At 38.1% G+C, this 26,228-nt stretch overlaps 1 protein-coding gene across 2 annotated transcripts in view; it reads right to left on the reverse strand.

Annotated features, from left to right (window-relative positions):
* Positions 1-11,194: 11,194 nt before the first annotated feature.
* The window catches only part of AP3B1 (adaptor related protein complex 3 subunit beta 1), a 318,239-nt gene continuing 303,205 nt past the window's right edge, over positions 11,195-26,228 (reverse strand). For both annotated transcript variants that reach the window (XM_066273625.1, XM_066273623.1), the window contains 2 exons: positions 23,489-23,627; positions 11,195-11,913 (listed from right to left, as the gene is read on the reverse strand). In XM_066273625.1, coding sequence (XP_066129722.1) covers positions 11,760-11,913; positions 23,489-23,627 — 293 coding nt within the window. In that variant the 3' untranslated portion in view covers positions 11,195-11,759. The remainder of the gene's footprint in view (positions 11,914-23,488; positions 23,628-26,228) is intronic.

Raw genomic sequence — 26,228 nt, forward strand, 5'->3', positions numbered from 1 at the left:
GTGAGGTGTGGGAGTGGTCAAAAGAAGTCTCAGTATTGTTGGGAAGTAGGAATACGCCGCTAGTGCCTCCAGAAGCCTCACTGCCTGCTCACTCCGAACCAGTCATGGAGGAAAGAGCTGGGCACTCAGAATACGCACTGGGCTCTGTTTCAGCAGCACAGTGCAGTGCAACCTGGGAGCAAGGAGTGGTCCTGCGGACGCTGGTGGTTTGAGTAGACTCTGATATGTACATGTATTTGTAAATTGTATACAGGTACTGCTGATTGTATATTATATACCTGTATGATATCATGCACATGTATTAACTACTTCATGTATTATAAATACATACATAGAAAATTATTTATTACTGTATGTGCATACGTATTACTGTCCTGTACCAATAGTATATTAAGTGTATTACAAAACAAATACAACCACAGAAGAAACATGAGGTCAATAATAAAGATGAGTATCAGTTTAAACAATTTTTCCCTGTTCACTTCTGGATCTTTTTATAAACCTTTCTGCTTTCTGGAGGTCCAAAGAGAGAAGAACTAATACTTACCTGGCAGGGGAGATACCATGATCACAAAGAGAGAAGAACGATGTTTGTTTTGGTCCAAAATAGATCACTACGGTGGCCATAGTAGCAGTGCTGGGAGTGGGGGCCTCGCAACCCTCCATGTCACACCTGCTCCCCTGCAATGTCTGAGGTGGAGCGTGGAGACCAGTAACTCTTCCCCTCACCGCACCTCACCCCATCCCTGCGATGTTTTCCATGCAATTTCTTCCAGAATGTGGAATGAATTCATCTTCCAAACAAGTGGATGGTTTAGAAACAACGCCGCGGCCGGGAGGAGCTGGCACAGGCCCTTGCAGGAGGCCGGTACAGGCGACCCTCCTCTGGCCAAAACGGCAAATTCCAGACTGCGGGCTGGGGCAGGAGTGTGTGTACGGGGGTAACACAGGGGAGAGCTTGTCTTTCTCACTGAAAGGTCAGAAAGAAGTCAGAGGTGGTCCTTCACCCCACCTTCACCAGAGGAACATCCAGCTGAATGGAAAAGTCGCAGCCCCTGCCCACGTAGAAGTTGGGAGAGTGCCTGGAGGGCACGTGGGCGGCACTGCCTGAACATCTCCACACCGACGTGGGCCACGCCCATGTAGCCAATACAGAGCTGCGAGTAACAGGCATGTCATAGTGCATACAAATCCAAACTATGAAATATTTATTCAAGCATTTTTTGAATATGTGTATTTGTATAATTAATTAAATGAGGCTACCTTTAAATGATTTTAAATGCATGAGGTTGAATATACTCTACATGCTAACTTTACAGATAAAATCTGCTTTTTTTTCTGATGGGGAAAAAAGAAACCTAATTCCTTTTAATAGGATATTTCCCCATAAGATCTACATGTTATTAAATTCCAATAAAACAAAAGTCTTGGTCAAAGAAATTGTGGTTTTTTGAAAAGAATTTATTCAGAAAAGAATTCCTGGATGAATTCTGCATTTAAAATAAGTAAGCTACCAAGAATACCAAACACTTGAACCTATGTTTTAGGGAGATAATTTTCTAAAACAATAAAATAGGAAAATCCCTTTCCAATGCACAGTTAGTTTCTTTCTAGGTTAATGATTCTGCTTCATTCACATGGCTGGGTGAGGCTGGCAAGTACAGCCAGCCACTGGAAGCCCTGGGGTTTGACACATCTCAGTGTCAGCTGTGGGATTTCGGCCTTAAATCTGTCAGGACAGTCCTGTGATCACTTCTGCAAAAACCCTTGGGGACAATATTTATTGTTATATCTCAATAGCTTTTTGTTCACTTCCAAAATAGTGGTTGGTCCTGGGTCAAACTAACAATTGTGGAGAGACAAAATGCTCTCTCCATATTTTATTAAACAGATCTCTTAATAATTAATCAAATGTGCATGACCGGGCAGTGGTGCAGTGGATAGAGCACCAGACTGGGATACGGAGGAACCCAGGTTTGAGACCCCGAGGTCACCAGCTTGAGCGCAGGCTCATCTGGTTTGAGCAAAAGCTCACCAGCTTGGACCCAAGGTTGCTGGATCGAGCAAGGGGTTACTCGGTCTGCTGAAGGCCCACAGTCAAGGCACATATGAGAAAGCAATGAACAACTAAGGTGTCGCAACAAAAAACTAATGATTGATGCTTCTCATCTCTCTCCATTCCTGTCTGTCTATCTCTATCAATCCCTCTCTCTGACTCTCTCGGTCCCTGAAAAAAAAAAATTAAATAAATAAATAATTAGGCCCTGGCCGGTTGGCTCAGTGGTACAGTGTCGGCCTAGTGTGCAGGCGTCCCGGGTTCGACTCCTGGCCAGGGCACACAGGAGAAGCGCCCATCTGTTTCTCCACCCCCCCTCCTTCCTCTCTGTCTCTCTCTTCCCCTCCCGCAGCCAAGGCTCCATTGGAGCAAGGTTGGCCCGGGCGCTGAGGATGGCTCTGTGGCCTCTGCCTCAGGTGCTGGAATGGCTCTGATTGTGGCAGAGCGATGCCCTGGATGGGCAGAGCATCGCCCCCTGGTGGGCATGCCGAGTGGATCCCGGTCAGGCACATGCGGGAGTCTGTCTGACTGCCTCCCCGTTTCCAACTTCGGAAAAATACAAAAAGGAAAATAAAAAAATAATCAAATGTGAAAATTATTTTCCATTACTCTGACACTAAAGCTAACACATTTGGAATTCTATGTGTGTGTGTGTGTGTGTGTGTGTGTGTGTGTGTGTGTATATATATATATATATATATATATTTTTTTTTTTTACTGTTTCTTTTCTTTTTAAATTGCCTTCCGTGGGTTCACTCAAGTACAAAGTAAGTGAGTAGAGAAAGGTGAATTTATGACTAGGATTTTTAAACCATAATTGCCTCTCTGGGCTTCTACTGAAGAAGGGTTGAGGGTTTTTGTAGGATATCAAATAAACACCTGAGAAGATATGTTCTCCCCCAAATCCAGAGTGGGATCATGATACCATGGACAGGAACAGGAAGTGAGAATCTCCTCTGAGCCAGAACACAGCACAGCGCCTCCACAAGGAGATGGCATTATTGGAATACAGACATATAGCTCCTTCTCTCAAAGAGTTTCAGTGTTTTGGGGAGAGAACAGCTTAACAATGTAAGAACTGCTTTGTTCATCTCTGGAAGGGTAAGAAGAGGACGCTGTCCCGTGAGCTGCTAGCCCTGAGTTGGACTTGCAGGCATTCAGCACAAGCACTGGCATTGTTTCCAGCCTCTAGCAAGACCTTACTAGAACATGGGTGGTGTCTCAGGGAGTCAGGGCCTAGTCATTGGCAGATTAACACCAGAAAAGGGACTCTGCTAGGGAAATGCACAGCCAGCAGTTCTTCTGACCTTTCCTTACTAAAAGGTCAGAGAGAAATCAGAGGTGGTCTTTCATTGCTACCTTCACCTGGGGACATTCCATCAGGATAAGATGTGCGCCTTGCAGACGCAGGACCAGGCAGTGTGTGCAGGGGTAACGTGGAGTTGAGGGGCTCCGAGGACTGTCTGGTGGGGAGTAAGGCTGTGCATGTGCTCAGCTGAAGCTACCATCTAGGCTATGCGAAAGCCAAGTGGGCAACAAGGGTGGTTCAGAGACGCGCGGAAGAGCAATGGCTGCTGGCAGCAGCGTCAATACTCTCCCTCTGAGCGCTAATTAATTATTAAGCACACAGACCAACACAGGGTCTGTGGGATGGAAACATGTATTTAGGATCTAGTCGCTCTTCACTTGGCTGTAAATAATCCTAAGTAATCCTGAGTTCTTTCCAAACAAAGCGGGCACTTTCCTTAACTTCTCTTTACTTTCTAAGTTTGAGAAAGGGGAGCACTGTTTCCGTGCCAGCCATGCTAGAAGCTGGACTCTGCACATTCAGCACTTGGCTCTCCATTTCTGAGAACGGCAGTCAGAGCAGCCACCATCTCCCTGGAGGTGCAGGACAGAAGGCACAGGAAACAGCAGTGGCCACGTGCATTTTCTTAGCTGCAAATAGCATGCACTTGCTTACTAGACCTTTGCGATACACAAGAACCCATACTCCTCTGATTTACTTAAATCCCATCAAAAGAGGTGGGTGTAAACACAGGATTAAAAGAAACCAGGAATAACATAGGAGTTGTATGCAATGGGAATACATTTGTTTTGTTTTGTTGTTGTTGTATTTTTATCTGAGAGGAGCTTGCAGAAGGAATTGTGCAGAAGGCTGAGCCAGCCGGGTGAACGGCAGAGAGAATAGAGGCTATTTGAATACTGATGTGGCCCTCACTTTCTTCCATTTCCATTAATGACATGCTCATCAAGGGCAAACAATGGGACCGGCTGCTGGCGCCTGTCACAGTGTGTGGGTGCTGGGATGCCAGGCTGTCATCCCCGGGCTGCATTTAGAGACCTGCACGCTAATAAGAAGTGCTCTGTGCCGTCAATGGAGACAGGTGCTTCCGCGGCTGGGACATGCTCCATTCCCTTCCCCCTGAAATCCTCCTCTCCTGGCCCCCCTGACACACCATGAAATGCACAAATTAACAGCCCCATCATGTTGGGCTGCTGCTGCCTGCGGTGAAAGCAGAAAATCAAGTTGTCACCCAGGGTGCAGTGATAAAGCCACAGCCTCATTTCTCTGTTGGTGCCCTATAATAGCAAATGCCAGACAGCTGGATGGACGGGAGGCTTTAGAGTAAGGCTTTGATGCACTCTGGCTAGAGAATTAGTAGTTGTTGTTTCCATGCAGATATTCTGTTCAAAACAAACATCTGGAGAAAGCAAAGTTTCCTAAAGCAGAAATGCCACTTGCTTCTTCTGGAATCAATGAAAACAGCTCAAAGAGAGTGGCATTTCCTTAAAAAAGAAAGAAAAAAAAAAAAAAAGAAAAGAAACAACAACAAAAAACCCATAATCAGTTTCCAACTCTAAATTTGCTTAGAACTTTGTCAGGAACTTAGAGCTAGGTGAAGGTTAAAAAGTCAGCCGAGGCTGGTGCCAAGACCAATCTTGATGCCGAGAACACTTCTTGGATCCGGAGTCTTGCGCTCCTTAGGCCTCTCCAGCAATTCCTCCCTCTCCTGACAGCAGACTCTCACTCTGGAGTGTCTGGACTCCACTGAGCAGTCTGCTTCAAGCTGCCCCAAACCCCAGACCATTCCACTCCTCACTACACCTCTTCATGGATTGGAGCTGCTTCTCAGGAAATGACAGATACTAATAGCCCTGCCTTCCTGGCACCATGCCGGATCGGCTCTAAGTGTCCGGTGGCCTGGCCTGCCCTGGGATGACATGGCCAAGAGTGCAAGGCCAAGAACTGGAGGGGTCTGAGCCCTTCAGACTCCAAGGAATTTAATGACATAATGGCCTGAGAATTTTAACATAAAACAGGAAGAGCAACTAACGAAACTTATAACATAAAACCCCCCTCCTGTCATTTTTATAGTAACAGTAAAACACTTTATTGAATTTATGAGCTACATAATGACTATGAAGAATGTAACCTGAATTAGAACCAACTCGGAAGTATAATGTCAACTATAAACCCTTTTCTAGTGCCCCGTCCCTTCAGCTTTTTCTGTCCTCTTCCTTTCAACCAAGGAACATGGCTTTCTGTAGACCTATGCCCAGACAGAGTTCAGAACACGCTAATAAACCCTGACTCTCCCTCCACAGCTCCACAGCAGACAAACCTCCAGGTGTAAGACACTCTCTTGGGGTGACCATTCCCTTTCAAAGCCTCAGAGCCATTAAAATGCATTTTAGGAAAGAAACTAGTTTGCCTTTTCTTTGCATAAAGCCTGTCAAATCGAGAGGCTCTCTGGGGATATATACATCAGGTATTTCAGTATCTGTAACTCCACATTGTGATGGCCTTTCCCAAATAGAAACCACAACCCCTTAGAAGTTTATGAAAAGCATTCTCTGGAAAGGATCCTGTGTGGGGGGTGGTCTGGTTCCTAACGGCTGGAGAGTGGGGTGGAGGGTGCAGATCACTGGGCTAAGCAAGCAGCAAGCTAGGCGGTGTTTTCTGTTTCTGTTTTACTCCTTAAGTCTTCTGTTCCCCAAGGATTTTTCTGGAGGGGTAATAAAATAAAATGGGTGAAACAAAGCTGTAAGCCAGTTAAGTCTGAAAGACATGTCATCTCATCTAAAAGGAGGAAACGGACCATTTCCATGCCTGAGGCTGACAGCCACGCCTGAGGAGCAATAGTGCTATTCCATTTGATTTATAGAATAATGGGGTGACAAATGATGACAAAAATAAACTTTTACTGCACTGAACTGCTCCTTTATTTATGAAATTTGGCCAAGTAGTGAAATCTTTTATCTGCAAGTTGTAACATGGAGTGGGAACGAGCGATTATGGTGTGGTAATAGTAATCCGGCGATGGAGGCCGAGTCAGTTGGAAATGGATTGAGGTAAAATAACTACTGCACCATGATAAATGTGAACAGCGCTTTGCTGACAGCTGATCTAACAGGTGTTCATAACAACTCTATAAGAGGGTTTATTTATGACCGGCCACAGCCGCTGCACTGTAAATCAACTCCAGCAGCTGCACACCGCCGAAACCAAGTCCCTGATGGAGGAACTGTGTGAGAGCCCAAAGAACACCATTCACTCCAGAATCTTAATCATCAAATAACATTTTTTTTGGTAATTATACCACAGCACAGAAATCATAATTACTTTCAATTAGAAAACTGAGCTGTCCATAATTTTGTTTACAAAATATTCTTACTTAGGCCCTATGGTTTTGACGAGGCCTGAGCAAAGTGGAGGCTCTGGGGCCCAGGGGGCGTGCCCGTGGGAGATGGCCCTCTCAGTGTGATGCCAGCAGGAGGTCTTCCGTGGAGACTTCAGTTTTTAAGGCTCAAAAATCAAACTTTAAGTTGGGAGTATATCTGGTTTCCTCCAAAGTTCCACATGAGCCTCCCTTAGGTGCCATATTTGAGTTCACAACTTACTCTTTGTTGTCATTCCTAACTTTACACACAGCTTATTAAGAAAGGGAAATAAGCATACAACAATGAATTCACTAGTTATAGGGTTTAAATGAGGCTGAGGTGCCCACCTCTATATAACCTTTCCTAGCTATTTTGCAAATGCAGAACTCAACATTTTTCTTTTTGTAGGCATGGCCTTAACAATTCCTTACTGTTATTCATGAAGATGGTTGGCCCTACCATAAGACAGGAGTCCTCATTCATTACATTGCTTAAAAACAGACACACACAATGTGATTCTTACACTGCATGAGAAGATACTATTTTTGAGGGGGGAAATCAGAATCCTAATTGGGGTATAATTTGAGTTATTACTTCTTCCTTCTCTTCCTCCCAAATTCTGATACATTCCCCTAGCGACACTGCCCTTGCCTCCCGTCCAGGACAGCCGCGAGAAGGGTGGACGGGGAGGCTCCCTGTCCTCTCCAGGCACCCTTGCGGCATCTAGTCCTTAAGGCTGACATGATTGAGACCACTGGCAAAAATACCTACTGGTTAGGTTTTCTAAACATCTATAGATCTCAGAATAAAGATTCTTCTACAATTTACCCTGAACCTTTGGTGTCTCTGGCCCCCAAGTTTTCAGGTGAGAAACTAGTATCTCAGAATGGCACTAAAAACAGTGTGCATTCCATTGTAATGATTCCATGTTTGATTTCTGAGGACTTGGGGTCTTCAGTGTACATAATTACTAAACCAAATAGGAATTACATTACAAGTGACTATGTATATAAAACTGGCTCGAGAGAAGGACAAACATGAGATTAGAAATTTCAGTATCATTTCAACTCACAATTGCCTAACCAGTACCTACTACCAATAGAATTTCATGTTCTTTAGCTACTTTGACTGTAAGTCTGAAAAGACTCATTTTAGGACCTTCAGTGGCATAGGAAATAACTAAAATCCTGACGGAAAAGATGTCTAAAACTGGCTTGCAAGTAGGAGTAAAACCAATGAAGTCCGCTTCTCCTGGTCTCTAATACAGTGGTTCCCAACCCTTTTTCCTGCCTCCATCCTGTTTACAGTGCAGCATAGCCCCACCTGTAATAGCCCAACCATTTGTTTCTCCTGTAAATACCAGAGACCACTGGGTAACGATTTGGGGGATGGCTTAGGAGAGAGAGAGAGAGAGAGAGAGAGACTGTGTGATCAGGAAAAGAGAAGAAATGAGGGCAAGGAAAGAAAAGGGAAACATCACTTTTCGGTGTGTGGGCAATGTTGCTTTCTGTACAAAGGTATTTAAAACACATTTTAAGATACAGCCTCAATTGAGACCAATATACTCTTCCTTCTCTGACTCCTGGAAACTCTTTTCTAAATGCCACCCTACTGTTAAGATCTACCTACCTTTGTTGTCTCAGTTAAATCTTATCAAACTTCTCCAACCCAATGATCACACCTTCCCCTAAACTCAACAGCTCTTACTGGTGTGATTGGACAATTAATCATATTAATCATGCAATCCCTTCATAATGATTCCCAGAAACCATTTCAGCTTTCAAACAGCTATGTTCTAAGTTTGCTGGTCAAGTGATATATAGAATCTAAAACAATTACACACAATGGTTAACTTTTAGGTCAGATCTTAAAATTCTGCTTACTCTATAACAGTGGTCCCTGACCTTTTTTGGGCCACAGACCGGTTTAATGTCAGAAAATATTTTCACGGACCAGCCTTTAGGGTGGGACGGATAAATGTATCACGTAACCGAGACAAGTGTCAAGAGTGAGTCTTAGACGGATGTAACAGAGGGAATCTGGTCATTTTTTAAAAATAAAACATCATTCAGACTTAAATATAAATAAAATGGAAATAATGTAAGTTATTTATTCTTTCTCTGTGGACCGGTACCAAATGACCCACGGACTGGTACTGGTCCCCGGCCCGGGGTTTGGGGACCACAGCTCTATAATACAGGTGAAAGCTGATAGACAAATAGAAAGTAATGTTACTACCTGACCAGGTGGTGATGCAGTGGATAGAGGGTCAGAGGATCCAGATTTGAAACCCCGAGGTCGCTGGCTTGAGCATGGGCTCACCAGCTTGAGTGTGGGATCATAGATACGATCCCATGGTCACTGACTTGAGCCCAAGGTCACCGGATTGACTGAAGCCCCCTGGTCAAGGCACGTAGGAGAAGCAATCAATGAACAACTAAGGTGCCACAAAACAATCCTTCTCATCTTTCTCCCTTCCTGTCTGCATGTCCCTATCTGTCCCTCTCTCTGTCTCTGTCACAAAAAAAAGGTAATGTTACCAAAAGAAGAAGAGAAGAAAGCTTTCATATAGTTGTACTGAATGCTGTTTGTCAGGAAGTAACATAAAGAAAAGAGATGGAGACTGTGTAGATTAAAAAAACCTTCTGGTCCATCTAATGGCATAATATTCTATTAAACACAATATCCATTCATTCAAGACTACAACATTATCATAAACTTGATTTTTTTTCCTCTAAATATCTCAAGACAGTAAAAGTAATCACAAAAACTTCCTGAGCTAACTGATCAAGTTGGAAAGCAGAAATGAAAGAGAAAGAAGGTTAAAAAGAAATAAAGAAATACACGATGAGAAAGTAATTGTCTTTCAATGAACCCACCTTCAGTTGATGGAAGAACAGAAGGAATGTGCGCCCAGTAGCGGTGGGTCTGGTCCGGCTGCCTGTGTGAGGCAGGCAGAGCTGGAGGTGAGGAGGTGGGCGCAGGTCTCGGGGGGGCTGCCTGGCATACTGGCGCCTGAAGCAAGTGGGCTTGCGGCCGGGGGTATTAGTATACAAGCAAAGTCTGCTTGCACACGGTTTGCTCACTAACTTAGCAAACCCCTCATTGTCATTTCTTCTCTGAATTAAACTGTACATTTCTTGGGTGTAGAGAGTGTATCTCCTATTTTGCCATACCCCTGACAAGAGTGGCTGAAGTTCTTTACATTCCACAGTGGATGCAGTCTTTATACAGAAAGGAAATAATAGGGCTCTGTTCATTCTGTATTATAACATGGGGCTCCCCTTCTTGAGACTTGCTTGGAGGTTCTAGCAGGGGAGCGCAGCTACTCGTATACCCTTGACCGAAGAACGGTCCTCTCCTCTAGCGGGGAAGGTCGTCCTCTTCGACCGAGCCTGCAGCTTCGGGAGGGAAGCACATGGAGCGGTGAGGGAGGGAGGGGACACCCGCCTAGCCAGCCAGATCAGCCGTATCAACCCTGGCGATCAGTGGGGTGACAGATGTCGCAGCCAGGTCGCCCTCACATCCGGGGCTCCCCTTCTTATGTGAAAAGAAGTTTTAAATAAAGTTCTCTATAAAATCAAAAAAGATGACAGAGAGGGACCTGCAAGGTTTACCCTTAGCTGGTCTAACCTTTTCCTTTTAACCCTCTCCTTATGTTATTCATTCTGGATTCTTGTCTTCTCTAAGAGTCATTTCTAAATTCTTAACAACAGAAACACAGATTACAAGGGCAAAGTTTTTGGAAATTATTATAAAGTTACCCAAATGTTTGCAAACAGTCATCAGGAAGGGCAAGTATCTAGTATTTTAATTTAATAAATTTGCGGTTATACTCTCTTCAGAAAAAAAAAATCTCCTTTTCTTATAATAAATAAAGCAAATGTATTGTGATACTAAAAATGAGGCTGTCTTAATACACTATGAGAGCCATTCTACAAGATTGGTGTACATAAAATGTCCCATTAAGTAGACATTAAAATGAAAAAATATAGCTAGAATTAAGAATTCAACATTGACTAACTCGACTCAATGGAACAATTTAAAGATAATCATGGAGGATGATAAAGTTAAAGGATATATGAGGCCAGGAACTCTGAATAATTGTACAGAAAACCCCAAAAACCCAAACTTGAAACTTGGGACTTTGTTCATTTTTCTAATTGCACTTATGTGAAAAATATTTTAATGATATTAAGGTATTGATATTAAAGTCATTTCAATTGTTCACATACTACATTATATTACTGATTTAATATAGATTTTAAATCTAAGTTAGCAGCCCAGGATATTATCTTATGCAAAAGCAAAGTCTATAACACAGTAAGAAAAACGACCCATTTGAAAGTGGTTTTTCTTTCACTAAACTCCATTGTTTCTCTGCATAATGTATCACTCAAAATATTTACTTTAGAATAAAGCACACGAACTTCAGGATTATAAATAAGTTCTCATTAAAACTGCAAAGACAAATGCTCTTCACATGTTAGTTTATTCACCGTATTACTCAGAGATAATTTCATGATGACAGTTTTCAATAACAGATTACAATACCAGCAAATTCACAGAACAAAATTCTGCAGACTGTTGTTTTGGCATTTAATTCTAAAAAGTATGCTATCCACTTTCACATGTCAAGCTGAAAGGCCAATTAGACTATTTGTAGGATAATTTTTGCTTACTGTGGGAAGATGATTTCCAATGAACTTTAAACACTCAATTCATGTCCATCATTGTTGAAAAGGCAGGAAGATGAGAAGGACAGAAGTAGCAGGATAGAGAAAATGCCACATGGATTCAGGAGTTGAGATAACTGACAGTAAAATGTATATTCTTTGGTTAGCAAAGCGAAAAGGGGGAAAGTATTGCATACATGATAGATACACACTAGCATTCTAAAGCAGCAGACAAGAATGTCAGGAGTGTACTCTTCCCCCACTGCCAGATGGAAAGGCTATTATTATAAATGAAAGGCTGCAGTAGTGGATGCCAGGCACTTTTGTTGTGTGCCAGATTCTGAAGTCCAGATGTAAGCAGGTTACCCCTGGGACAGGACAGGCTTCAGCTCCCGCAGCAGAACAGAACCAATCACAGTTTTCTCAGTGTTTATGATAAGCTGAGCTGTGGGGCCTTCCTTGAGTTCCACTGTGACTAGCATCAGTGACCCACTGTGCACAGTTTTAGCTGCAAACCTGTTAAAAAGAGAGAGAGAAAACCTTTTACCATAAGGAGGAAAAAGGAGACAGCATAAATTCAAATAGATTTAAAATAATTTTTTTCTGGGCTTGCCTGGTCAAGGCACATATGGGAGTTGATGCTTCCAGCTCCTCCCCCACTTCTCTCTCTCTGTCTCTGTCTCTCCCTCTCCTCTCTAAAAAAATGAATAAAAAATAAAATAAAATAAATTAAAAAAATTTTTTTCTGACCTGTGGTGGCGCAGTGGATAAAGCGTCAACCTGGAAACGCTGAGGTTGCCGGTTCAAAACCCTGGGCTTGCCTGCTCAAGGCACATATGGGAGTTGATGCTTCCTGCTCCTCCCCCCTCCCCTCTCTATAATGAATAAATAAAATCTTAAATAAAAATAAAATTAGAAAAAAAAACTTTAAAAAAATAATTTTTTTCTTCAATAATTTACTACAGGTTCCCTACTGCCAAAAACCCAAAGCCAAGCATTCTTCTGAAAAAACAATGAACTGCCGAGCACCATGCTTACCACAAGCAGGTAATTTTAGTGCATCTTTAGAACAGAACAGGAAAAGGAAGTCCATTGTACTATTAGTTTTAATAACAGATGCATGTGAATAATTTTCCAGTCCTATAAATTGAAAATCATTCATTTCATTTGATACTTTAACATTTCACCATGCATTGGGCCACTTAAAAGAAACCACTATATTTTTTATTTTAAAAACATGTTAAGAAAAGGTACCTTTCTCAAAGAGCTTGAATTTTTAATTCCTCATATCTGAAAGTGATTATGCAAAAAGTTAGATGATTAATGTGCATTATAAAACTCTTCAAGTTTCAATGAATTCAAAGGTGATGAAGTATTCATAATGTTAATGATAAAGTAACAAAATCATGTGACAGCCAAGTGCAACACCACACTCTTTCCCTCTTTTTAAATTTTTTACATGTTCAGAACATTAGATACTTCTTTTCTGCTTTAGACTAAAGGAAACTTAAGGTTTCAGGCTCCATTACTAAATTCCAAGACATGAAGAACCTACTAATTACATGGAATTAAAAGCAAAACTAGCCTTTTAAGCACTACAATTCACTGAAAAGCTGTTGGAGGCACAATGAACTTCTGTCAATCCTGCTAATTCATTCTGCATGCACAGTTGAGCCCCAGAGACGTGGAGGAAGAGGACAGTACCCTCCTAAGCCTCCATTTTCCGCAGGGAGCGTGTCCCACACATTTTTCGGGAGGAGGGGATCTGATTGCAAGGATGACTGGAGAAAAACAAAGTTGTGGCACAGGAGCTTTTGAAAACACTAACAAGTGTAGAGCAGGTCTGTGACCTGCTGTGACCCCACTTTGCAGGGCCAATCCCCTTTCCCCTTTCTGTATGACACGTGTCTGAATCTAAGCCATCTGCCTCAATTTGCGCAACATCTTCAGCCACAATGGCACCCAGTTAGCCCTGACAACAGCTCACAATACATAAAAATAAAACTGCTGTGCTGACAGCATGCTGCGGACTATTCAAGAGCAAACCAACTGGTCAGTGTCTATGTCTGACAATTAGCATGGGCCTTGCACAGAGCCAACAGCATCCTCAGGGATCTGTTTAATTACCATCAACATAAAAGAGGGAGTTTATCAGGAGACACTCAGAAAAACTTCACTCCCAACTTAATTAAAATATTAGCCACTTAAGCAGGAAGCAGAATCTCTTTAAATGAAAATTTCTTTTTTGAGTTTTTTTAATATGACATCAAGATCTTATAATATATTAGTTTCTTTTTTTGAAACCCAAGAAGTCATTTTCTGACCTAAACAGAATCATGAAAATCAATTTTCCAATAACAATTAGAATAATGCATCAAAAGCAAAACAAATATGCTAATTTTAGTAAATGGAAAATATTACCAACACTTTTAAGTTGAGTTTTAAAATCACAGCTAATGGATGGCGGATAAAATGTGTTAGAAACTCTCCCAGTCATTTATTTGTGTACTCTCTCCAAACAGGGTGAGACTTGTAAGGAATCAGACAGAGCAGTGTTTCTACTGAGGAAAGCACTTGTAAAGTAACCAGTTTAGGAACAGAAATCACACCAGTGTTTTAAAAGAGGTTTTATAAAACTCTAACATACATATCCATCTGCTTCTCAGTCACCTACTCAAAAGCTTAGGAACTGAGTGCTCCAATTTCAGCTTTGAGAGAACACAAAGATCACCAAAAGATCACCAACCCCAAATGACCCCTCTTTCCTATCACCCTTGCAGGTTTATGCGTGTCTTTTGTGTAGATTTTCCAGGTTCCACACTCAGAGAAGTCTAATTTCTATGCTTCTGTTAAACCATGTCACCAAATGATACTAGATGGCTCTACTGTTTCACTCATTTACGTAACTTTCCCCACAGATTTGGTCATTACCAAATATTTTAGCAGGGGACTCCATTTCTGACAGGGTTATAATTATGTAAACAATAGTTTTTTATTAGTCCCTTTATTTACTTAACACTCTGTGCCTGGGGACCACAGAGAAGGTAATTATGTCTGAATAGGAGCACAAAACACTATTGTTTGAATTTCAGGGTGACATAGCCCCAAGGCACATTTTATCTCCTTTCTATTAAAAACTTAAAGCCTGTTAGAATAATCTAAACCCCAGAGACATAAATGCCAATTTTTATGTAAGTATATTTACAAAGATTAAAATTAAGTGTCTTGTATATGCTTTTGAAATCCTACTCCCGCAAACTTCTCAATACTGTAAAGAGCAGAGGCAGAAAAGAAAAGAGGCATATGCCTACACTTCAGTGAGAGCCCGCTGAGCAAGTCACCCTAGCAATAAAACCCATTAGCTGATGTAAAAGCTACTGCCTTTTCACTAGGTCTCTACGTTCTGGTGGGCAAAAATGGGAGCAATGTTGTAATGCAGAAGACTAGAAGATCAGATGTCTGATATTTTCATTTCATAGTTCAGAAGATTGTATTTAACTGGAACAAGCATGATTACAATTGGTTTGTTTTGGTCCATGGAAAGCAAAAGCCACTTCTCAAAATTTATTAATCATTAAACTCCCAATTTAAAAGACCGCTATGGAGAGAGTACTAGTTAGTAAATAACAAATACCTAGCTTTTGGATGTAAAAGAACACTGATTTTAAAAGACAGCTTGGGTCAAATACTTCTATACTACATTTAATGGCTGACATCAGAACCTCTACTTGGTCACAAAGATCACATGGTGACAAGGATTTCATAAGGCACGAGAAGTTTTTGATCATCATAATGACAACAGCAGCTACCACTTAACAAGTGCTTTTTGCAGTGGGTACTATGTATGGTACTTCACTTGCGTCATTTCATCTGTATGACCCAGAGCACTTTATAGATGAGGGAACTGAAGCCCACAGAAGTAGAGAAACTTGCTCAAGAACACACAGCTCCTGAATGGCTGAAGAGGACTTAGATCTCAAGCATTCAAATTCTAGATCACACACATTCTCTTAATATATGCAGAACTGCACTTTTAACATTTGTTTTTTATTAGTCAATAGAAAAGTACAGAGAATCTGCTTCCTTCTTATTTACCTAATATGAATATCATCTATTAAGATTCTAAAAACTTTTAAAGGAAGATGTTTCCCTTAAAAAACTGTGCAGCTGACCTTGTAGTATTCTGTAATTCAAAGCACCTTGCATGATGCTTTGTCATAACATATTTTAATATGTCAGACATATTTCTGTCTTGAATAATTTAAAATATTTTAAATATCTCCCATGACCCACTCCTTCAAAAGAGACACCAGCAATGAAAAACACAAAACCTCTTGAAAGGAGCTGTAACATAGGGAGGACTACTGGGAGACTAAGCAACCTCAAACATCAGTAACACCACAAATGAGGACAAATAAGTGGATGACAGTTAAAGATGTATTGCCTATGTACAACGGGCTCCATGTTATTAAGAGGATACCATCTAGGTATTTTTCATAACTCATTTTCATCCCACCACCAAGCATTAGTCTGTAATCACCAACAGGGAAGGTAAAAATGGATATATCTGTATTTCATATTATTAAATATCTTTTTATTATCTCTAGCAATTGACATGTAATCTTTGGAGCTGATAAGAATTCAGAAGATTAAAGAAAAAGACAAAATAAGCTGGCTGCCAAACATAAATGAAAGTGTTGAATGAACCACTATTCAAAAAAATTAATTTATCTTGACAGAATTGTGAAAAGAGGTTAAATAACAAATTTGAGCAAATGTGTCATCTATAAAACATGAACTTATTATCTTGTGCAGTTAAGATACACATTATTTTTGTTTTTTGTTTTGGATTTGTGAGAAATTAGCCATGAACCACAAATGCTCTTTGTCAAAAGGAAAGGAAATCTTGTAATTCAACTGTTTTAATTAACATGTTAAGAGACAACAGGAATTAAAAATTATCTGAGAGGCTGCATCAAACTCCAGGATATTTACAAACATAATTTTTTTATGTGGAACCCTATTTGCCGCACTTAAAGCGACACCGCTAAGACATGCTTTATCTTCTCTTGGATAGACTTCCTGGTTTCTGATTTTTCTATTCTGAGTTCAATTTTCTTGTGTTTTCTGTTCTACTGGTTACCAGAAGCTGTGACAATGACCCAGTCAGGCTAAAACTTTTTTTTCTTACTCTGTACATGAAGCCTTCAATTATTGTCTGCTGAAGCAGACAGAATCCTATTAGTAAGAAAGACGATCACAGGATGCAGTGCCCTGCCCTAGCTGTAGAAAAATAATTAGTCCAAAGTTGACAAATGTGTAAAGAAGTCCCACAATGATTATATGTAAAAAATACTAGTTTAAATAAGACTCCTAACATCAAATACCTAAGCATGGTCATTTGGAACACTATTTTCTAAAGGATTTAAAACTATAAACCCTTATTACTTTGAGTTAATATAATAGAATACTTTAAACAGGTAGAGAATTTCTAGGTTGTAAAAAATTCCATTTTGCTGACTATAAAATCATATTTTAAAGTTAAGACCATTATACTATTAAGTTAATATTAAAAAATTTACATGTGATCCAAGTTTAGAAAACTTATCAAAAGCAAGGTATTTTTTTTTGTTATTTTTAACAAAAACCAGCCAGAAATATATTATAATGTTTCCCTTTAACATTCTGGTAAGAATTAAAACAACAAACAAGTAAGTTATCATAATTTAGGACCCTCTATTTTCTATTCTAACCTTTATAGATGGTGTAAAAAATTATTCCTCATACTATCTGGTCAACGATGCAGTCTCTTTGTAAAGGAGAGCTAAAAAATCAGAGTGTACCTTCTCAAAGAAGACATGAAATATTCCAGTGATTCTACAGTGTTTTGGGTTTGTCTGCTTGGTGGAGGTGAGATGGGATGGGGTTTAACAACAGAAAATCAAATTGTAAAACAAAAAATTCTTACCCCATTGTCTTTGATTCCTTATAAAATTGTCAACGCAGAAGGAAATCATCAAGAATATCTTTCTTTCATTTTTACAAGAAAAGTTATGTATTCCTATTAGTAAAACTCTTGCATTATAGACTATTACCTCACAAATGGTGAAATTAAATAAAGAATTTTTTCAAGTAAAAATCAGCTGTGTAGTTTGGTTATTTCTGAAATATCCAAATATGCTTTCCATGTAAAAATTAACTGAGGTCCATATTTGTTTTTCAATAAAATGCGGCTCACAGAGCCTGCAGAGATCAAAGCAGCCAGATAAAAAGCAGTGCTGTCCTCTAGTGGACAATCAGCCACCTGAGAAGGAAGGGTTTCTAAATACGTTCCACAAATCTTCAGTCCTGTTTGAGATCCCAAATTTGTCACAATCTAGAAAAGACCAAAGCCTGGTACCTTTATATTAACAACTGTTTATACAGAATCTTGTTTTAAGACACATTATGTAAGGTGACTATAGTATCGGGTTTATAAAATTAGAGCACTAAGACTTCAAAAATGTTATATTGTCTCCCTTATGGTTCTTCAAAATTACTCAGTATTCAAATACTCCATAGTTACCAGGGGAGTGGGGGTTGGGAATAAAACTACCAGACAAAAACAATAACCTAGAAGGTTGATCAACCTAAGAACAGAAGAAATGGAAATATCAAAGGACCCAACAAGAAGTGACTATGACATTCATCTTTGTAACCCTAACACTAACCAGATCTGTCACAAAGTGCTTCAAAAATATTGAATGAAAGAACTATACAATATACATATTTGAGGATGGAAACAATAGCATACACCAGCATTTCCCCTATTAGTAACCATTAAACATGTGTATGATAACAGTGATTCATTGGATGAGTTTAAAGCCTAGAAATGAACCAAGTTGTTCTTTACATATACTTCAATTAAATGAAAATATTTTTATTTTAAATCTGAAACAAACTATCTTTAAAAGTTGACTGCCAAGTTGCCATGGATACACTGTTCATTCATAGCACAAGACATTCCTAATAGCTATAGATATAAGTAACACTAGGAAAACATTCATTTTACTGAGACTGTAATTATTCACAAGTTGTACATGTTCAAAACTCGCAAGTTAAAAAAGAGACAGGGTAGATAAAATTCAAACCAGAGACTGAGACCTATGGGGTGGGGGCAGGGGCGGGGTGGATGGGAAGGGCTGTAAGGACTGAATAAAGTTAGTGATGAAAACTGTCTGGGGTTTTACTGAACAAGCTAAGAACTAAAATAGAATCACAGCCGAGGCAAGGCTTTCTGTTTTCACTCATATATCATATTTTCCTCTTATAAGAGTCAATTTGTTGTGCATGAAAGGGCCAAATGAGTAGGTAGTATGACAACTCCTTTTAACAACACCACTGTATATGAATGTCAGAATTCCTGAAACTGGGTTAAAATGTAAAATAGTTGAGACTGCTGAGAGGCAAATGTTTACTTATGGTCCAAGTCTCAGATACTACAACTATAACAATACACTCTCTTGCTGGAGGACACTGGGACAGATACAAGGGAAAAACGAATTCAAACATCTTGCCTATTGGTATCCCTTAGTGACTAATCTGTGAAAAATATATATATACACACATAGAAAAAATGCATTTTAAATGTATTTATTTATTTAGAGAGAAACGAAGGGAGAGAGAGAAACATTGGTTTGTTGTTCCACCTATTTATGCACTCACTGGTTGATTCTTTGTGTGCCCTGACTAGGGATTAAATGGGCAACTTCAGTGCTTCAGGATGACGTTCTAACCAACTAAGCTAACAGGCCTTGGCTAGAAAAATATATTTTAAAATGTGTCATGCGGCTATCATTAATCTTGATAATTCAGGGCAGCTTTAAATGTGGAATTTGGAACACCTGCCGTATAACTCCTTGGTGTACTGGCTCCAAGCAGATTCCTGGGTCCTATGTAAGATATACAGTACTGAATCTGAATTTTTGGGTGTGGGTCCCAGGAATCCGAGGTTTACATAAACTCCCACATGATTTTTCTGTACAAAAATACCTTAGAGATTTTGGAGCTATAGATTTTTGGCTTTCTGCTTTTGGTCACTGTACCGTGGTACCTTTATCAGAGGATAAGCAATGTAATAAAAGCAACTGCATCTTAGTCTCTGTCTTCCTGAACATGCACCTCATCAAATCCCACTTGATTCTTTCTCAGAGGAGCGCTGGAAATTTTCCTTGCCCTGAATGAATTTCCATGCAAGTCTTTTTAATCTCCTCCCCTAAAACACATTAAATCTTGTGTCCATTCATATACTAGTTTACTGCTGTTCACTCTGCCTTTTGTATATACTTTATTTACATATTAGTTTGTTAATATTATCTTAAGACAATAAGATATTTATGATGCATAGTATATCTCATATGTTTGACCTTAAGCCATTTAGCTACCTATTAATAAATGCTTTTTGATCATTTTTTTTATTCTCACTTGGAAAACAGCAAATTGGCACAAGGATTGTAATTCTGTAGACCTCAATAAGATAATTTTATTCTCAAAGAGCAGCTTTTCCAATCGGCAAATAAGCACCACAAAAATAAAAACAAAGTTAAGTTTTTCAATAGTATATTGGTTGGCTTCCTAATATTATTGCTCATTTAGAAAATTAAAACTCATATAACAGCAGATATGGTTTCTCATTTGATCTTTAACAGTGGTTGATTACATAGGAAATGCTCCTGACTTTTGAAGTGAATTCCATTCCATAAAACCTGTGCTCCTTTAATTGACTTTTTCTTGATGGAGACCATTAATGTTGATATGTTAGCAGCCATTTTCTATTATGCATTCAATTAAAATTTCTACTTTATACTATTATACACTTGTGCATATTAATGAAGATTCACTTTTTCTTAGCTAATTCTTATATTACATATTTTACTTTGTATTTAATGTAAAAAAATTCATATATTGAAGAGTAGTATAAGAATAAATTATTCCAAAACTAGACAATGGGAACTTATTCATTAAATGGCCAGAAAAGAAAACTCTCATGTTTATTAAAAAGTCCTCTCAGGAAAAAAAAAGGATTCTGAAAAATTAAATAGAACAAAGTCCAGCCTAGAATAATTTATTGAACTGAAATTTTAATATCTTTAACATGTTAAAGGGATCATCACTGATAAACACAGGAATGGTGCTGGTCCTCCTCTTCATACACTCAGAAAAGCAACCATCCCAGAAAAATGTAGGAGGCAATCAAATATCTCATAGGGATTTCAATTTTATTAATAAAAATTAAATAATATATAAACTTATCAATCCTATACTGAATACTACAGTTAAAATAATTAATTAAAGTGGTAAAATGTAAACTTATAAACATTAATTGTTATTTTATTTTAAATGAAATTAAGAAAGATATTGGTACAGTTCTTTTTAACAATTTTTATTTGTAATTATTACTCAGTATAAAAAATAGCAAAATGTTAAATATATAAAATACTTTTATCAATTTCTGTATGAAAAATACAAATAACCTTATGAGTTTATTACCCAGAAGCTTCCTCAAATTTAGAACATTATTATAACCATACTTTAACTATAAAAGCTTATGTAAAATATTTTCAATTAAATATGATGTAACCTGTGAGGCAAGTTAAGACAGCACAGCCTATTCTTAATCACATATAACCATTTTATTCACTTTTGACTCTGAACTCGGTAGTGATTTGAACTCCTCTCCCAAGTTCCAAAGCCAAATACCAGACTGCTGATGACAGGGCTGGGTTAGAAGTGTCTAGACACTGGTGATGAGTAGGAGGTCCAAGAATATTAAATCTGAGCACAATCACTGCATTCCAAAGCCAATATAATTGGCTTTCAGTTATGTGTCTCGCCTGCTTTAGTATGGATAATTGAGAATTTACTATAATTTTCTTTTGAATAGGCATTAAGTTCCAAACCACTAAGACAAGTCACAGGCAAACTATGCTTTAATAAAAATTTCACAACTCTGCTAAGTGTATTTCTTAGTCTATTTCTAAACAGAAAGATTGCTTTTGTATTAGATGGCTTTGAGAAGGTAATTAATTTTTTCCTAAGAAACAAAAATCTGAAAAGCCGCCATTGCTTTCAGAATAATTAAAAACCCTCATACAAAACATAACAAAAATTAAATTAGAAGTTCCAATGTAAATAAAGGTTATCCAGTATCTTTTTGTACATTATAAAAAAACATGAAAACAGATCTGAAGTATTGCTGGATACCAAATGTGTCAGGTAAAATTTGATACTGCATAAGCTAAAGATTACAGCTGATATATGATATTTTGGTGTTTTAGCAATTTCAATAATTCAAAGGATCCATAAAGAAAACAGAACAACTTCTGCTAGAGAAAATCACCCAGGAAAGGATAAAGAAGTATTTCAGGTGGAAAAGAATTAAAACAGGAAAACTCAGAACCAAAGTATTTCCACTGAAAAGGCGCCTGTTCATTCTTTCCCCTATTGAACAACATTAACTGATCAATTGTATTTCCATGGTAGTGCCAGTATGATTAGCTCCCATCAGTTTTATTAATTTTTCACTGCCCTATGTGAGATAGATAGGGCCTATCATAAATGAAGAAATGGAAACAGATCTTGCAAGCAACTTTAGGACTTTCCTCTACCCCCCCCCCCAAATGCACGAAAGTACAAAGTAAATTTGTTTTTGTTTTTTGGAGTTTTTTGAACCAGCACACGCAGTTTTCATTCTGCCGTGATTAATAGAAGAAATTATGTAACTGGATAACGGCAGACTACGTCTTGAACTCAGCTCTTGTCAAATACAACCCACAGATAACACAGGATTTCATTCCAATCATCCTTTTCTTCCTTGTTACCTATTTCCAGACAGACGAGGAACATAATGACAGTGCTGAGTCTAAACCCCACGCACCTATACGACTCTTTACACTGGGTCTCTCTGTCCCTTCATTAATTAGAAAATGTTTAAAGGTCAGATGGCATTCCTTTTGCCTTTAAATTTACTAAAATGGCATGAGTATAATATTGCAGTGGCATGGGAGAGCAATTAAGGATGATTTGCAATGAATTCCCTAAAGCTCACAGAGAACTAAATAACAAGGAGTAATTATTTTTATCTCAACTTTCATTTCAAGGCACCAACATTTGTAAGAACACAAAAGAGGACAAAAACATTAATCACATTTTCTGATACCTTTACGGATACGTGACTTGGATCTCATGCTTTTACATGCTTGGTGGTGAAGCTATTCCTGGACTAAGAAACAGAAGCTGCGCCTGGCCCTGTGTCGATTTCCCAGTAGTTCCTTATTACTGAAAGCAGCCTTGGGGGACTGCTTCAAAAGGAAATCTGTATACAGTATATTACCCAAGCTTCCCTTCTTTCAAGTAAAAAAGTCCAACTCCACTGCTTTGTGACATTTCCCCCCTAAAAATCCACTGAATCTGGTGAAATAACATAAATTCTCAGCCATATTTTTTAAAAAAGCACCTTTATATATCACTAGACTATTTTAAATGCAGGCACACTATCTGTATCTTTCAGGAGAGCCAATAGTGTGCTAAGGATTGTATACAATAGGGAAGAGAGCCTTAACCCCAAACAATAATTCAAAAATATCATCAGAAAAAAAAGGGGGCATATATACTATATTTTCCCATGTATAAGACACATTTTAATTTGGGGCCTGAAATTTGAAAAAAAAAACAAATACCAAAAATGTATTACATAAAGTTACTGAAGTCAAGTTTTATTCATCATAAAATTCATACAACTGCTCATCACTGTCAAAACTCCCAGCCATTAGCTTGTCCTCATCTGTGTCTGATGACAAATCACTGTCTTCAACAATGAGCACAAAAACAAGCGCAAAAAAGTGGGACATGCAAGTAAATAAACTACAACCACTGTATAAGATGCACCCAGTGTTTAGATCCCAAATTTTTTTGGGGGGTGGGGAATGTGTGTCTTATACATGGGAAATACGGTGTATATTTAGGGGTTATTTTCAAGAAAAATTATGAATTGAAAATTATATATTTATACATGTATACAAGTTATCTCCACATCACATGCTGGTGAACCTACCTGTGTATACTGTCTTGGCCAGAAGGAACTACACCTACATTGGCTACATTTACAACCTTCTGAAGGATCAGAGAAGAAGTAAAATTCTGTGGTGCAATGATGATTGTAGTAGAAGTTTCATTCATTCCTGTTAGCATTCCTGTAAGAGCAAAAGAAGGCTCCCTTTTACTTATCTCTTTATGAAAATTATATTAAAACAATTTAAGCTCACAGTCAAAATTTAAATTTTATTCAAGAAAAGAAATACCAGCATGTAATTTATAAGATAATTAACATAAAATTAAAATGAACTGCAACTGTTTCAAATTTAAAAAATATTTATGTAGGAAAATGTGGAGAAATACAGTCAAACATCACCTTAATAAATCTGATTTTAAATACTATAGTATAAAAACATCACAAAGATGAAATTTCAATTTCAGTTCCTTTAAAATATAGCCAATTAATTTGGCTGATGTAAACTATTATGCTTCTACTTTTAAAGAAATTTTCCCCTCTCCTTTTCATGCAAAGATCTCTCTAGCCAAATGCTGCTGGAGAACAAATCAAAGAGATTCTGAACACCTGATGGATGACCTTAATACGATGGATTCAAGTCATCTCAAGGATGACAAAAAGTTGCGAAGCAGGTTCTACAAAATGTACATGTATCTAAGCTACAATCAGTGATAACAGTATCTGCCTGCTGAATGGCACTCGTTACTGACAAAAATCACCTGAAATGTCTGAAGCAAAATATTTAAAATAAAAAAAGTGAATGGAAAACCTTAAATCTCAGAGACATTTCAAATAGTAATTAAGAAAGAAACTAAGTTAAGCAAAATCAGGAACAAAACCATATATAGTTAACACAATATCAAAATCTCATGTAAAAATGTTCAGTGAGCAAATTCGGTAACATACCTAACCCTTGGTACAAATATTGAAATTTAGAGCCTTGGTTAAAAAAAAAAAAACAAAATAAAAAAATAAATGCCATCTATCTGGGTCAGTTATATAAGTCACCGGTGACACCTAATGATATCTACTAAAAGTGATAATCTTCTGAGATGTTTGATATGTGCACAATAGTTTATAATACTTATGAAAATGGCAAAATTTGATTTCAATATTTTCAAAAGACCCACTTTCAGGGCTATGTATTTAATTTAATGATTTATTGCAAATGCAACCCCCAAATTAAAAAAAAAATCCCTATGATCAGGAATATGAAGACAAGCCTATAAAAAGACTCATCTAGTTTTTAACAAAGAGTAGTTTTTACTAACCACTTTCAAACTCAGGGACACTATGTTCTCTCTTAAACTGTTTAACTTCCGTATTAGGCAAAAGCTTTAAAAACTACACAAGCAGTCAAACACTGCTTTTAAGTAAAGCACAGTGACTGCTGACATAACTGCTGAGAGATGTGTGTACTCATTTAGGATTTAAACCTTCTCCATTAAGCTCTATTGAAGAGCAACTGCTGAATAAATGAATGCAACTATGTTTATGTTAAAAGCCTGTTTCCCGCAGCATGTAATTAAAGGAAATGTTGCACAAAGCCAGTACTTTTGTCAAGCTCCTGTAAATGGAAAGATGGATAGCACTCAGAGAAGTGAATGCATTGCTTCATATTTAACCTTAACACTCTTGTCATTAATGGTTTGTCTAACTTGGTCTATAAAAGACAAGGTACTGCTCCATTGAAGTAAAATTAAAAAAATCAACTAAACCATGCTTTTCAGAACAGAAGATTCATTATCGTCAGCTAATGTATTGGCATAAAGCAAAGTAACATCCTATCAAGTAAGGCACACATTCAATCTGCCTTCCCACCCCCCTTTATTTTTAACTCATGCTGTTTTATTGTTATAGGCAATTTGTACCACTCAGCATGACAGTGTAAACTGAATCAAGATTAATTTACATGCAAAAGAACACTTAGGAGAGCAGCATGGTAAGCAAATGTATTGTCTCGATTGCTGAGGTGGAAAAAGAACCTGGAAAGAAAAAAAGGTGCTCTAATTAAGGGGCATCAAATATGATTGCTTGTGGTAGTTAAGGGCCAGAAAATAGTAAATGTCTGACCATTTAAAAAATTAGCATCTTGCTAGCTAGGAACCCATAAAATGGATGCATAAATCATAATAAAATTAAGTAAACATTCTAAATTTCTTAAACCAGAGATTTTTCTAAATAAAAATATATCAGGTATTCTCCAATTAACAAGAAAGAAAATATGCCAAAGTATCATTAAAAGTTTCTCCTATAAAAACAGACTTTACACACTATATAACCTGCTCATACATAATAAAGGTATAGTTACTGGAAAAACATTTTAAAATTGTCAGACTACAGAATTTGTTGCTTCATCAGAATTTACATAAATTTTGGCGAGGAAGTGGATAGCACTTAATTTAGGTTCATCGGTTGAACCTAAATTGCAAACCAAATAATTTAAAAATATTTCCTAAGTTTTAAATTTCCAACTAAATTCATAAGAGGAAAATGAATAAGAGGCGGCAGTTTGGAATAAGCAATTGGTTTAGGTCTTTTAAATTAAGACTGCCTCAAGAAACTAATTTTTTTTAAGTAAAAGAAAGATCTCATTATTTATAGTGCTGAAATCATCCCACAACTACTAGGATCATTAACTCACTTTGCAAGGCTCAAAACTTGTAGCAGTGAAAAAAAGCATGCTTCTGGTTAAGGCTCACAGTATGAGTGCTATGAAACGAATCTGAATATACAGCATAAA

This window comes from Saccopteryx bilineata, chromosome 4 (assembly GCF_036850765.1).
Source record: "Saccopteryx bilineata isolate mSacBil1 chromosome 4, mSacBil1_pri_phased_curated, whole genome shotgun sequence".
Taxonomy (NCBI): Eukaryota; Metazoa; Chordata; class Mammalia; order Chiroptera; family Emballonuridae; genus Saccopteryx; species Saccopteryx bilineata.